The 15632-nt window shown below is 47.1% G+C and overlaps 1 protein-coding gene across 1 annotated transcript in view; it reads right to left on the bottom strand.

Annotated features, from left to right (window-relative positions):
* LOC119390540 (ubiquitin-protein ligase E3B-like) overlaps positions 1 to 15632 on the bottom strand; it is an 85184-nt gene that overhangs the window by 58125 nt on the left and 11427 nt on the right. The window contains 2 exon segments of the mRNA XM_037658149.2: positions 2808 to 2872; positions 8763 to 8880. Of these exon segments, the coding sequence (XP_037514077.1) occupies positions 2808 to 2872; positions 8763 to 8880 (183 nt within the window).

Here is a 15632-nt window from a genome sequence, read left to right as displayed (position 1 = left end):
AATAACATGACCATATTATGAACATAAATGCCAGGTCATAACATGAAAATCATGACATGCATGTCATGAACAGCATGATTTAGATTCCACGGCCTTGGGGCTCTTGCGGCCATTCCGTTAATTTCATATATACCAAAATTGGTATGACGTGACAAGAGTTCATGGCAAACATAATGACAGGTCCTAACGTGCAAATCATGACACACATGTCATGTGCGGCATGATTTACATGACATGGTCTCGGGGCGCTCGCGGCCATTTAAATAAATGGATATATACGAAAACTGGTATGACGAGACATTTAACTGACATGTGGTAACATGAACATCATGACACGCGTGTCATACACGACATAATTTACATCCCACGCTCATGATGCACTCGCGGCCGTTTCGCTAGGTTGATATGCACCAAAATTGGTACTGCGCGATGTGACTGTATCAAGAACATGAATAACAGGTGGTAAAATGAAAACCATGACATGCATGTCATGTATGTGATTTACATGCCACGCTCATGGTGCATTCGCGGCCGTTTCGCGGGCTTGATATACACCAAAATTGGTATTGCATGACGCGACTGTATGACGAACGTAAATTAGAGGTGGTAACATGAAAATCATGGCATGCGTGCCATGTACGACATGATTTACATGGCACGCTCATGGTGCGCTCGCGGCCGTTTCGCTAGGTTTATATACACCAAAATTGGTATTGCGCAATGCGACTGTATGAAGAACATGAATAACAGGTGGTAAAATGAAAACCATGACATGCATGTCATGTATGTGATTTACATGCCACGCTCATGGTGCATTCGCGGCCATTTCGCGGGCTTGATATACACCAAAATTGGTATTGCATGACGCGACTGTATGACGAACGTAAATTAGAGGTGGTAACATGAAAATCATGGCATGCGTGTCATGTACGACATGATTTACATGGCACGCTCATGGTGCGCTCGCGGCCGTTCGCTAGACTGATATGCACCAAAATTGGTATTGCGCGATGTGACTGTATCAAGAACATGAATAACAGGTGGTAACATGAAAACCATGACATGCATGTCATGATTTACATGCCACGCTCATGGTGCGTTCGCGGACATTTCACTAGCTTGATATACGCCAAAATTGGTATTGCGCGACGCGCCTGTATGACGAATGTAAATGAGAGGTGGTAACATGAAAATCGTGACAGGCAAGTCATGTGCGACCTGATTTACATGCCACGCTCATGGTGGACTCGCGGCCATTTCGCTCGTTTGATATACACCAAAATTGGTATTGTGCGATGTGACTGTATGATGAACGTAAATGACAGGTCCTAACATGCGAATTATGTTGTGCATGTCATGTACGGTTTGATTTACATGACACTGTTATGGTGCGCTTCCGGCCGTTTAGATAACTGGATATACACCAAAATTGGTATGGCACGACAGGAGTGTGTGATGAACATAAATGACTTGTATGTATGCATTGTATATACCAGAATATGCGTTTCATTGGCATGGTATATACCACATTGTGCATGCATGCGTGCATGGCAAACATGCGATATATGGTGAACTAGATGCCATGGCATGAATGATTTCATTTCGCTCAAAAATAAACAAAGCGATGTATGCAGCTCTTTGCTGGCTGCTTCGCATTACATCGATTCCCACAGTGCGTGGGACCTGCCGGATTTTTTATTCAGAAGAAAATCATATTCATACCACACAAACCGCAAATTCATCAACGCACATGCGAGAAACCTGCCTTCATTGTGATACAATCTTACTGATACAATCTTATGGGCATGTACTGCAGTGAAGGGGCAGATTAGACCCTTGTCCGGCCTTTGTCGAAAGCTGGTGTTCCCTTAGTCGTTCATTTATACACCGGCCCATTTGGCCGATGTAAACTACGTAAACGAGCCGGTGTATAAATGAACAACTAAGGGAACACCAGCTTTCGATATAGGCCGGACAAGGGTCTAATCTGCCCCTTCACTGCAGTGCATGCCCGTTGGCTGCCTGTGGTAAACAGTGCCAGCGTGTGCTGGCGAGAACGAAAATTTTCAGATGTAGTCATGTCCATCCAGTGGGCACGTGAGCTTGCCGAGGCTTTTTTCATCTCCAAAAAAAAAAAAGAAGATGTTTGTGCGAGAGTGACATAAGTAAGATTGTATCACAATGAAGGCAGGTTTCTCGCATGCATCTAGATGAATTTGTGGTTTGTGTGGTATAAATATGCATTTTATTTTTAATAAAAACTAGTCGCGAGTATGCGCCCGTCTTCGTTCTCTTCTTGTCTGTGTCTTTTTAGCGCAGCACCTTGTTTAAATTATGTACGACCGACTCGCCCAGCAACATGCAATATTGAAGCTTTATGTAACATTAACTGACAAAACTGCAGTATCCAAAGGCATAAAAAGACAGTCGAGTCAAGGGTGAGCAAAATATATACAAAACAAAAAAAAAAACAATATTTACACAAGACTGTCGGCAAGACTACTTCAACATGCTCACACTGCAGATCAAACTTTGAAGTACCCGCCGCAGTGGTCTAATGGTTATGGCGCTCGATTGCTGACTCAAAGGTCATGGGATCAAACTCCAACTGCCACGGCAGCACTTCAATGGAGACAAAATGCTAGAAGCCCGTGTGCTTCGATTTAGGCGTGCACCCCAGGTGGTAGGAATTTCCCGAGTCCTCCACCACAGCGTCTTTCATAATAATACTGTGGTTTTGGGACGTAAAACCCGAAAAATTCTTGTTAAATTTCAAAGTATGTCATTGAATTCTCTGCAGATCATACCTCCTTGTCGACCTTGGGGTGGAATGTAAAGAGGAACTTTCTGGAAGCAAGGAAGACATCCAGGGCTGTATAGAATGGAAAAGAACAAAAATGCTTTGTCATGACGGCAGTGGTAGTAGACCAGAACTACAGGTAGGGGCACAGCCAGACTTTTTTTTCCGCCCACTTTATAGCTGCTCCGGGCATTTCAGTATTAATACAGTCGAACCCGGGTATATCGAACTCGCCAAAAAACGTTTATTAGTTCGATATATGGCATAATTCGATATAGGCCCACTATAGGATTTTGACACAAAGGCACATAACAATAAGAAAAGTACTTTATTAATATGGTGGCTTACTTGCGTGCCCTACTTTGGAACAAAATAGTCCTGGATTTTCTTCTGTGTCAACGACTTCGCTGCCTGCGACAGCACGCACGCCTCCACGTTGTCCAACGAGTCGGAGCAGCTGAGGCCGCAACCTTCCACATTCACGCAATAGCGCTGGACCAACGCAAGTGCACTAATCACTTCGGAGGATGTAGGCAATGGGCCATCGTCAATTTCCTTATTGCTGTCGCTTTGGCTCGTGGTCGGCACGACGTCTGCAACGTAGTCCTCATCTTGTAGCTCAACCATGATGGCGACATCATCGTCCGCACTGACGAACTCGTTGAATGTCAATCCGTCGATAGCTCCCGGGAACTCTGCCAGCTCGTGAGTTTCGCGGCGAATGGCAAATTCTGCCTCTTTGCACAAGCCATGACGACAGCGCGCCAATGAAGTTCACAGAGCACCAACAGGCAACACCACCAGCACGGACCACGCTGAATGAGGACTCGAGGAAAACAGGCAGCAGCAGGCACACAAGCATAAAGAAAGAAAAAATGGCGCTCACTTCTACCACCTCCGCGCCTCGGAGAAACCACGATGGCCTCTGATTGGCTGTAAGCGCTGCGAGCGGGCCAGGATCATTTCTTGCCGGGGGGGGGGTGTTCGCCCGTGCACAACCGGGTCTAAACCACTTTTTCTAGGGTGGCGCCGGCAGTTTTCCCCACCACCGCGAGGGAAAGCCAACTTGCTGGGGCACTTTTGAGGCACATGGAGTTTGATATATCGGTTGTCGTTGCTATTTTCGTTCGATGTAACAGTAACTTTTGCTATATATTCTCAATGTAAATTTACCGTGTTTAGAAATTGTTCGATATGCGGGATAATTTGATATAAACGAGTTCAATATAGTCGGGCTCGACTGTATGTTGTTTCACTTAAATGTAAAAAATAGTGTACAAGGGCCTTGAAGCCATAAGTGGCAACGCAGCACTGCACATAGCCAGTACCATGGCTTCAGTGCATTCAGTTGGTGCATGTTAAACAGGTGTGGAAAGGTAAGCGAGCGCACGCTTAGGCAAAGAACGCTCCAAGTCAGGAACAGTGCTGAATTAAAGTAGAGGACAACATCTGTTGACTGCTGCTACATTCATTGGTTATGGTACACTCAGCTCAAGTGTAAAGTGCAACAGCCTTTGCTAAAAAAAACAAAATTATGAACCCATTTTGCGTTTTTTGTTGGGACATCTGAAAAGAACTAACTGCTTTGTAATCCAGTCATGATAAAACATTAACCTTTATTAAGAACCTCAGAAAATACTTACTAACCTCAGAAAATAAACCTGTTAACTGTTCCTCATTTGAACATTCTCAATTAGTGCTTCATTCAGCTGGGCATTTCTCAGCAAATTCTTTCATAAGTAAAAACAATGATAAAAGAATATCCCAAACATTACCAACTGTACTCATCTTAACTAGGTGTCCACAGAACGCAAGCTATTATTAGTGTCAATATACTAACATGCCGCAGTGAAGGAACCTTTTCAAGTGGGTTACACAAAACAATATAGAAATATTCATCATCTTGACTACTTTGAAATTTCGGAAATTTGAAATTTGCATAGATTCGAATACTGTGTAGCGAAGCTTATTGGAACTCTGAAGTGGGTCGTCCTCTCCGGCCCCTTCTAGTGGGTTGCCCTCTTCGGACAGCGCGCAGCTCGCGCAGAGTCGGCCCCGCCTTGACTGTCGCTGTCGTTCATCTTCGCCGAGTGTCCGCCAATAAACATCTTTATAATTTGGTGGAGGTGCGGGGTACAATTTGGTGTTGGCCTCGGCGCTGTCCTTGCACAGCGCAAACCTGGGTTCCCGGAATATGTCGTGGCATATGCAAGTTGCACGCTTACTAAAGCCGAGACCAATTACACCGTCACGGAGAAAGAATGCCTGGCAATCATCTGGGCCCTTACGAAGTTCCGACCTTATTTGTATGGTCGCCCGTTTGATGTCGTCACCAACCATCATGCGCTGTGCTGGTTGTCGTCATTGAAAGATCCCTCAGGCCGTCTCGCCCGTTGGGCACTTCGCCTGCAAGACTACGACATCCGCGTACTGTACCGCAACGGACGCCAGCATGCTGACGCCGACGCCCTGTCGCGCTCTCCCTTGCCTGACGACAATGCCCACAGCTCAGTGTCTCCCCTTGCCGTTTCTTCCATCGACATTCAGACAATCGCTACCGAACAGCGCAAGGATCGCTGGATTGCCTCAGTGATGGACTTGCTGACTGATCCATCGGCAACACCATCCACTCGCGCTTTGCGTCGTCAAGCCCACCATTTCGCCGTTCGCGACGACCTCCTTCACCAACGCAATTACAGCGGCGACGGCCGCCAGTGGCTACTAGTAATACCCCAAAGTCTGCGTTCTGACATATGCGAATCGTTCCACGCTGATCCGCAGTGTGCGCATTCTGGGGTATCGAAAACTTACCACCGCATCCGCCAACGGTACTTTTGGCGAGGGATGTACCGCTAGGTGCAGAAGTTCGTTCGCTCCTGCATCGATTGTCAGCGCCGCAAAACTTCAACGCACCTGTCGCCGGCAGTTCTGCAACCTCTACCTTGCCCTGACCGGCCGTTTGGGCGTGTTGGCATCGATTTGTATGGACCACTTCCTCTGACGTCTGCTGGTAACCGCTGGGCCATCGTCGCTGTAGACCACCTCACGCGATATGCCGAAACTGCCGCCCTCCCAGCGGCTACAGCGCGCGATGTGGCCTCCTTCCTGCTCCACCGATTCATGCTACGTCACGGTCCACCTCAGGAGCTACTCAGCGATCGAGGCCGTGTCTTCTTGTCGGAAGTCGTCGAAGCCATTCTAAAAGAGTGCAACGTTGTTCACCGCAAAACTACTGCTTACCACCCGCAGACGAATGGCCTCACCGAACGCTTTAACCGTACGCTCGGCGACATGCTCTCCATGTACGTAGCCGCCGATCACACCAACTGGGATGCCATTCTGCCCTTCGTCACCTACGCCTACAATACCGCCGCTCAGAGCACCACTGGTTTTTCTCCCTTTTTCTTATTGTATGGCAGGCACCCCTCGCACACAATCGACACAATCCTTCCATACAAGCCGGATCGGTCTGAGTGTGCGCCGATTTCTGCTACCGCCCGACTTGCTGAAGAATGTCGCGAACTTGCCAAGACCTTCACTACGCATGACCAAGAGTGGCAGAGGAGCATTAGCGGTGATAGAATCACTTCTGAGCCGACGTACCTCCCTGGAGCGCTCGTATGGCTCTCGATCCCTACCACTGCACGTGGCCTCTCTTCAAAACTACTGCCCAAATACGAAGGCCCCTACCGTGTTGTTGAACGCACATCCCCCGTAAACTATCTGATCGAACCAATCGATCCATCCTCGGACATGCGCCGTCGAGGGCGCGACATTGTAAACGTGGAGCGCCTCAAGGCGTACCATGACCCGTTCATTGTGACAAGTTGTTAGGTCGCCAGGCAGCTCCCTTTTCGCACCCGGAGTAATTGTAGCGAAGCTTATTGGAACTCTGAAGTGGGTCGTCCTCTCCGGCCCCTTCTAGTGGGTTGCCCTCTTCGGACAGCGCGCAGCTCATGCAGAGTCGGCCCCGCCTTGACTGTCGCTGTCGTTCATCTTCGCCGAGTGTCCGCCAATAAACATCTTTATAACTGCAATATTCATTCATATATTCGCACACGCCTACATCGTAGGCATATTTCCCACACTGTGAAGGTACAGTTAAACCTCAATATAACGAAGTCACTGAAATTGGCAATTTCCTTCCTTATATTGCAACTATGTTAAATTTTAATTCAACCTGTTAGGGGGTATGGTAGGGTAAACGGGTCATCTTGGTTTCAGCTTTATATATCAGGAACTTTTCCATATTTTATTGAGAAATTTTGCATGCTCCATAAGAAAGGTTTTGGCCTTGACAATGCATGATTTTGACCCTGTAGCTTTTGTTACTACTTTGTATTTAAGTGCCAAAGTTTATAGTAAGGTGTAAAATTAAATGTACCTTTTCTCAGAAACGAAAAACAGTATGACTGTGAAATCTGGCACGCTAATTCCACATGGCAGTGGCATTGACCCCTAGCTCTAAAAATGGGTTCCTACCTTTATCTCAAGAAAAAAAATTGTCTTCACGTATCACCTGTCATAAGAGAGATATTCCAGTTCGTAATTTTTTTCATAATTACAACTCAAACAGTTTTTCAAAGTTGTAGGTTCAGAGGAAGGGATTTAAGTATAATCTTAGAAAATTTCAGCGCAATCAGTCGGATAGTTTTCCAGAGAAGGTACATCCAAGTTTCGAAAATTTTCAAAAAACTGATAGTGAGAAAAACGTGCCTTTATGTTTAAAAACATGCGTGGAAAGTGCTCACAACAAACCAATGAGTACACTACAAAAGCATCACTGCTGGGAAAATCTGCAATCAAAACTTATGATTTAACCAATCTAGCCATATTTACCATAAAAAAATACATATGCAGAAATGATGATGTAAAACAACATGTAAACAAGCCCTTGCATCTGTCAGGTGGCGCAGTTTTCGGTGCCATTTCTAAATGGCTTCGAACGCTCCTACGCGCTCGCCAATAAACGGTTTTGCTCCTCAAAGGGTGTATTATTTTTTAGTAATGAAATCAAAAAATTGCTTTTTTGGTTGGTCTACACTACCATAACCCCTTAAGCAAAGGGGTATATAATGGAAAAGTTGAGGCATGTTCAGCATATGCATCACAGTGACCATGAAATGACTACCAGTTTGTAAAAGGTTCTAGGTCTTGCAAATGCGACTTTTATAAGCCAGTGTTCAAGATACAAAAGAGCACAGTGTTGAACCGAACTTTTCGCTCTACCTTTTCCTTCTGATTCATTGAAAAGAGACTCTGCAGTTCTTGTTCAGATGCAGAGCAAAATATGAAGGGTTGAAACTGCCTTATCCTTGTCTGCACAACTGGAGGAAATGTACCCAAAACAGCACAAATTTATTTTGCACAACAATTTGACGGTGCTTGTGAGCTGCGTGCACAGGCTTATAAAGAAGGTACGCATGCTCTTTTTCATTCCATCACACTGTTATAAAAACAAGGATCATTTAGTAGTGGAAACGAATCACTGAAGCCTTACATTACTTCTATCACAAGTATTCTTCAGTTTATAAACCAGTGCTAGCAAAAGCAATCACCCCACTAGGTGCAAAGCGTTTCATTTAAAATACTCCAGTGGTTGTCCCACCAGCCTATAACTACTAACAATTACACAGTCACAAATTTTAAAACGTTTCCTAACATACTGCTGACACATCTACACCCCAATTCAACACAAAGCTGCAGTAATGGGTATGACTGCTACAAATATCAGAGCAAGCTAGCATGCACGTACGAAACAAGTAACGTAGTTCAACCCTCATGTCAAGAAGCTGCTAGGAAGGATAGAGAATGAACAAAAAAAAAATTGTTGTCTTTGTTTTCTCATTTCACTGAAGAGCGACAAAAATCGTTGCGTTCAGGTCCACTTCCTCTTCAATACCCTGACCATGCTTTTAATGCCACCAAAGAAACACACGCCTGCATACATATTGCGCCATACCTGAGGTGGCGACAGGCGCGTCGGGATCTTCCCCTTCGCCATCTCTGAGGACGGAGTCGAATTCCCGCCGAAATTCCTTCCGAAGCCGCTGCCGGAGTAGAAAACCCCTGATGACTGCCTGCCGAGGCAAGGTTCAAAAAGAAAAGTCACAGTGATGTTTCACTCTGTAAACACGGGCGACGTGCACGCGAATTGGTGCTATACCCCTGCGTGTTGCCCCCAGGATGTATCTTTCCATTAATCAGGATGGATTTGACACACTTAATGATGGCGATTTGACAGATGGGGCATTTACGCTTGCACATAAAAGGGGTTCACCTGCTACCCATTGATACCAGCATTGGGAAATCACATTTGGGTCACATATGGGTCATCGACTGAGTTGTGCTCGTGTTTGCTTGTGCAACTAGACACAATGGTAGTTGTAATTAGTACGCGAATGTTTTCTCCACCTACCAGCGCTGCTGTTCTTGGCTCACAAGCGCCTCTTTCAGGACATTTTGTAGGTTCGTCATTTTCCTTCTCCACTTTGTCCCTAGGTGGCGTTGCTTGTGCGGACACAATGATCACGAAGACCATGCGGTCTTTATACAGGGCCAAAAAAAATACCGAGGGTAAGCGAGTACAAGTACCTCGGAGTATGGGTAAATGAGGGGGATAGATATATGGAGGTACAAGAGAAAGCATCGGTAGCAAAGGGAAAGAGGAATGCTGCCATTATGAAGCACAGAGCTTTATGGGGGTACAATAGGTACGAGGTGCTTCGAGGGCTGTGGAAGGGTGTGATGGTCCCGGGGCTTACATTTGGGAACTCAGTGGTGTGCATGAAGTCAGAGGTACAATCAGGAATGGATGTAAATCAAAGGACGGTGGGCCGCCTCGCGTTGGGCGCTCACGGGAAGAAGACAAATGAGGCTGTAAAGGGTGATATGGGATGGACAGGCTTTGAGGTGCGGGAAGCTCAGAGCAAAATGAGATTCGAAGAGAGGCTGAGGAAAATAAAGAAGAGTAGATGGGCAGAGAAGGTTTTCAGGTATTTGTATAGAAAAAGCGTTGACACGCAGTGGAGAAAAAGAACTAGGAGGCTCACCAGTAAATATACGGCTAGCAGTGCGGGCGATATGGCAACAAGGAGCATTAAGCGGAAGGTCAGAGAGGCGGAGAGGACTTATTGGATGGCAGCGATGGAAAAGAAGCCGGCTCTGAGTAACTACCGAAAGGGAAAAAACGAAATAAGGAGGGAAAGGTTTTATGATAATTCAAGGGGAAGCGCTTTACTGTTTGAAGCAAGGTCGGGCTGCCTTAGAACGCGTAGTTATAAAGCGAGATTCAGTAACGAAGAAGAACAATGTACATGCTGCGGGGGAACTAAGGAAACGATGGAACATGTACTGATTGAATGTGGCGATATATACCCAGGTATACATGTGGGCACGAGTCTACATGAAGCCTTGGGTTTTAGGGACAACAATGGAAAGCTGAACACGTCCGCGATAGAAATAAGTAAGAGACGGTTAGAGTATTGGTGGCAGAAAAGTAGAGATAAAGAACAAAAATAAATAATGGGGGGAAAAATAGGGTCATTCTGCCTTAAGAGGCAGAGAGATAGACCGTGAATTTATAGTTTTTTGGTATAATAACATAGATTTAATCAATGTAAATAAGGTATTGGGCCAGCATAAAACAACGAAGTTTTTTTTTTTTTTTTCGAGCCTGGTGGCAGACATGTCACCGCCCCGTTACAAAGGGGACGCTCATAGCATCCATCCATCCATGATGGTGTCAATACACGGCCAAGAAATACCGAGGCTACGTGAATACAAGTACCTCGGACTATGGGTTAATAAGGTGATAGGTACATAGAGGTACAGGAAATTACCTTGGCAGCAAAAGGAAGAAAAATGCTGCAATAATGAAGCACAGACCGTTATGGGGATACTATAGGTACGAGGTGCTTCGAAGTCTGTGGAAAGGTGCAATGGTTCCGGGGCTTACATTTGGGAATTCAGGGGTGTGCATGAGGTCAGAGGTACAATCAGGAATGGATGTTAAACAAAGAACTGTGGGATGTCTCGTGTTGGGCGCTCACGGGATGACGACAAATGAGGCTGTAAAGGGCGATATGGGAGGGGCAGGTTTTGAGGCGAGGGAAGCTCAGAGCAAAGTAAGGTTCGAAGAAAGGCTAAGGAATATGAAGGAGAGTAGATGGGCAGAGAAGGTGTTCCGTATTTGTATAGGAAGAGCGTGGACACACAGTGGAGAAAAAGAACTAGGAGGCTCACTAGTAAATATACGGCTGGCAGTGTAAGTGATATGGCAAAAAAGAGCGTTAAACGAAAAGTCAGAGAGGTGGAGAGGATTTACTGGATGGCAGCAATGGAAAAAAAACCGGCTCTGAGTAACTACTGAAAGGGCAAAAAGGAAATAGGGAGGGAGACATTTTAAGATAACTCGAGGGGGAACGCTTTACTGTTTGAAGCAATGTCGGGCTGCCTTAGAACGCATAGTCATAAAGCGAGGTTCAGTAAAGAAGAAGAACAATGCACGTGCTGTGGAGAAGATAGGGAAACGATGAAGCATGTTCCGATTGAATGTGGAGATATCCACTCAGGTGTATGTTTGGGCATGAACCTGCATGAAGCCTTGGGTCTTAGGGACAACAATGGAAAGCTGAACACGCCGCGATAGAAATAAGTAAAAGACGGCTAGAGTATTGGTGGCAGAAAACCGGAGAGAAAGGGCAAAAATAAATAGTGGGAAAAGTAAGGACATTCTGCCATAAGGGGCAGAGAACTGGGCTGTGAATTTGTTTTTGTTTTTCTCTATACAGTGAAACCTCGTTAATACGTACCTGCCGGGAACGCGGCATAACTACGCACTAAACGGTAGTACGCATTAACCACCAAGTACAAATTTGCCTCTCCTGGCGTACGCCATCGCCGCCAGCAGAGAAATAGAGTGCCACAGCAAATATTGTCTAAAGTACCCATCGCAAAGCCTTTTCTTTCTTTTTGCCAAAGTGGAGAAAATATCCTAGCACTCTCGCACGACCGCCCGATAGCGCGCGGCGGCCACGCCAAAGAGCATTTCGAAACTATTAAAGGGTCCGGGATACGCAGTGACCGACATAGCGACAAAACGGACAGTGTCTGCATTCCGCAATATATGTGTATGCGTCTGTACCGCGATCTGCTACTAAACGAAAACTGACACGCGATACGGCCGCGTGGAGCCGATCGTCTCCTGGGTAGTTGCGTGCAGCGCGTCGCCTGCTCGGCTCACGTACGCCGTCACTACCGGGCCGCTTGCTGTACCGCACGCGCGCATCAGTCGTGGGATTGTTCTTCGTGCCCACTTCGTTCCAGACCGGGCACAAATAAAGCGAGTAGCTTGTTCGGTTAACGCAGCGATGTAGAGCTTCCTCCGCGACGCTGTAGCGGTCCTGGCAGCGAACGGAGGCGCGTTCGGTGGTCGCCTAATAAAAGCGTGCAATATGGTTACAACAGCGCTACGCTTGCTGTACCGTACGCGTGCGTTTAGCGTGATAGCGTCAATGCAGCGAGGTTTCGCGGCGTCCGCGACCCGCAATGCTCAACTCCGCAACAGCGATCTGCTTTCGTTTCTACAAAGCGGCGCGCGCTTGAACACAGCCCCGCACGAGGCGGCAGCGATCGGCGGCCCAGCGCGTTGAGGTTGTCGCCAAGTAAAAGCGTGCAGTAGGCTTAAGGTAGCGCTGTGCTGCACGCGTGCCCGGGCAGATAGCTGAAGATACTTATTGTGATAAGGTTGTCGGCGATAAGTCATGCTGGCGCGTTCGTCGGTGGCCGCCGCCTAGCCTTCGTTCTTTCCCGATGCTTACGTGCAAAGGCGTCGCCGCAATCGCGCGGAAGTCGGAATCGGTGATCGACCGATCTCCGCACTTCTAGAAAACACGGAAAACCTTTGGCGGCACATTGTGGCGTCGAGAATATCAGCGGTGCAGTAAAATTTTATGGCACAAAAAGTTATCTCGGGCGCAGGGTACGCACTAACCGGTAGGCATAGGGCGAACCACTACGGCTTAAGCGGCCAGCGAATGCATTGGGCTCTATGGGGCTCGGTCGGGGATTCGTCGCAACTACGTTTTAACCGTTAGTACGTTTAAAGCGGGTACGTATTAACGAGGTTTGACTGTAGTAAGATTGATTTAATCGTAGTAGACAAGGCATTACGCCAACCTAAAAAAATAAATAATTTTTTTGTCGAGCCTGGTGGCACACATGTCACTGCCCATATGAGTGCCCATAAAGGGTACACTCATAGCATCCATCTATCCATCCAACCATCCATCCAGCCCACAATGCCAATTTGACAAACAAGGCACTTATGCTTGCACACAAAAAAAAACTTGCCACGACTGAACAGACTTTTTCTTTTCTTCTTGTTTTTTAACATTTCTTGTATTCTCAGTGCAAGGCGTATCCAACAGTTATTCTGCATTTTCTGAGCCAATATTGAATAGTGGGTTCCACTGAGTATGTAGTTTACAATTCCAATGCTTCCTTCAGCGTCCCTATGTAGCAAATGTTGTCGCGTCCATAGCACAGTGAAGATTGATGCAATACATGAATAAAAGAAGGGCGTAGAGAGTGGAAAAAGAAACAAGTTGCTAGAGCGTGGTATTAAATAGACATACGAACTTCTGTTGCTATTCATCAGTGCTCTATAAGCAGTGACACTGCCACTATACATAACACTTTTTCTTATAAATCCACCACCAATCAAGCTCCTTAAATTCAAGTTTCTTCCTGTTTCTCAACTGCACTGCACCAGTATTCCCATTCTTGCGAGCCTCAATGCTTCACTATGCAGAGCCATAGCAGGTTCAGCAATGTTCAATGCAGTGCATATCTTCCTTGCTGACTGGTCTGTTGGTATTAAACAAGCGTAGGAACATGCTGCCCAAACTGCAAAGGAAAGAAAAAGCTCCATCCCGTCTTACTTTCTTTTGTAGTTTGTGTAGCACGCAACTATTTCAAACTTCAAAGGATGAAAGCACTTCTGCTCACCTACGGTACTAAAGAGAGCAAGGAACAGGAAGGGGCAAGAAGAGTAACACTCAAAGCTCGATATAACGAATGCAGATATAATGAATCATCGGTTGTAACAAAGTAAATGAAGAATAATCATGTCATAGATAAAGTGTTACAAATAAACGTTTAGAATGAATTTTCAGATATAACGAAGTTATTTTCGTGGCAGATGTGACTGTTATATTGTCACGTGGTCGTGACGTCGACGAAGACAGCAGTCGGCGTTTGCAGAATGAAACTGTTTATTTGGCCGAACTTGTGGCCGGGAAAATGAGAACTAGACCTACAGCAATGCACGCTGTACAATGATAGCGGCGAACAGGGCGTCGTCCGTCGATCAAACTCACAAGCGGTCAAGCGCGTCGGCTTTTATACAGACGCTATGGAACTTTCCAGCAATATCGCTGGTGGCGGTGTTATCTCTCGACAAAGCTGGAACATTCGCGTGCGGCGCGCAATCTTAACAAAACGATCAACCAAAATCGTGAAGCTTCTCGAACACTGCTTCGGGGCCAGCGTCGAGCGTTGATAACCGTCCTTGCTGGACAAACTCGAACACATCAAAATAAAAGAAGAAGTGGGCGTGGCATTGCCCCCCTCTGAAAGAGCATCGTCCCGATGCTTGCAACAGAACATGGAAAGGAAAAACAAGTGCATACACAAATAAATTATAATAACAAAGGAAAAAGTACAGTCCCTAGGTTCGCTAACGCGCAAAAAACGGCTTAAGGCGCACGACATGGACGACTTCAGGTCGTGCGCGGCGTCGCTGGGAGTTCGTAATGCCATCCGGGACGACCTCGTAGTCAAGAGCGCCGTGACGTCGAAGCACCTTGTATGGCCCGAAGTGTCGCCGAAGAAGTTTTTCACTGAGCCCACGTCGGCGTATCGGCGTCCAGACCCACACACGGTCACCGGGTTGGTACTCCATGTGGCGTCGTCGAAGATTATAGTGACGGCTGTCGACCCTCTGCTGGTTCTTGATGCGCAGGCGGGCGAGCTGTCGAGCTTCTTCGGCGCGTTGCAAATAGGCGGCAACGTCGAGGTCGTCTTCGTCGGTGGCGGTTGGTAGCATTGCGTCGAGAGTCGTTGCCGGGCTCCTTCCGTAGACCAGCTTGTACGGCGTCATTTGCATCGTTTCTTGCATGGCCGTGTTGTATGCGAATGTCACATACGGAAGGATGGCATCCCACGTCTTGTGTTCGACGTCGACATACATGGCCAGCATGTCGGCGATGGTCTTGTTTAACCGCTCGGTGAGGCCATTGGTCTGTGGGTGGTACGCTGTGGTCCGGCGGTGGCTTGTTTGGCTGTATCTCAGTATTGCCTGAGTTAGGTCAGCAGTAAACGCCGTACCTCTGTCGGTGATGAGGACCTCTGGGGCGCCATGACGCAGGAGGATGTTCTCAACGAAGAACTTCGCTACCTCGGCGGCACTGCCTCTGGGTAGGGCCCTTGTCTCGGCGTAGCGGGTGAGGTAGTCGGTAGCTACGACGATCCATTTGTTTCCGGTACTGGACGTCGGGAACGGCCCCAGTAAGTCCATCCCAATTTGTTGGAACGGCCGTCGAGGTGGCTCGATAGGCTGCAGAAGTCCGGCTGGCCTAGTCGGCGGTGTCTTGCGTCGCTGACAGTCCCAGCAGGTCTTGACGTAGCGAGTTACGTCGGCGACAAGGCGCGGCCAGTAGTACTTTTCCTGTATTCTTGCGAGCGTGCGAGCAACACCCAGGTGTCCAGACGTCGGGTCGTCATGCAGAGCCTGGAGGACCTCTGGTCGCAATGTCGAGGGCACTACGAG

This window comes from Rhipicephalus sanguineus, chromosome 4 (genome assembly GCF_013339695.2).
Source record: "Rhipicephalus sanguineus isolate Rsan-2018 chromosome 4, BIME_Rsan_1.4, whole genome shotgun sequence".
NCBI lineage: Eukaryota > Metazoa > Arthropoda > Arachnida > Ixodida > Ixodidae > Rhipicephalus > Rhipicephalus sanguineus.
Note: the sequence above shows the minus strand (reverse complement) of the source record. Positions and strands in the feature narration are given on the sequence as shown.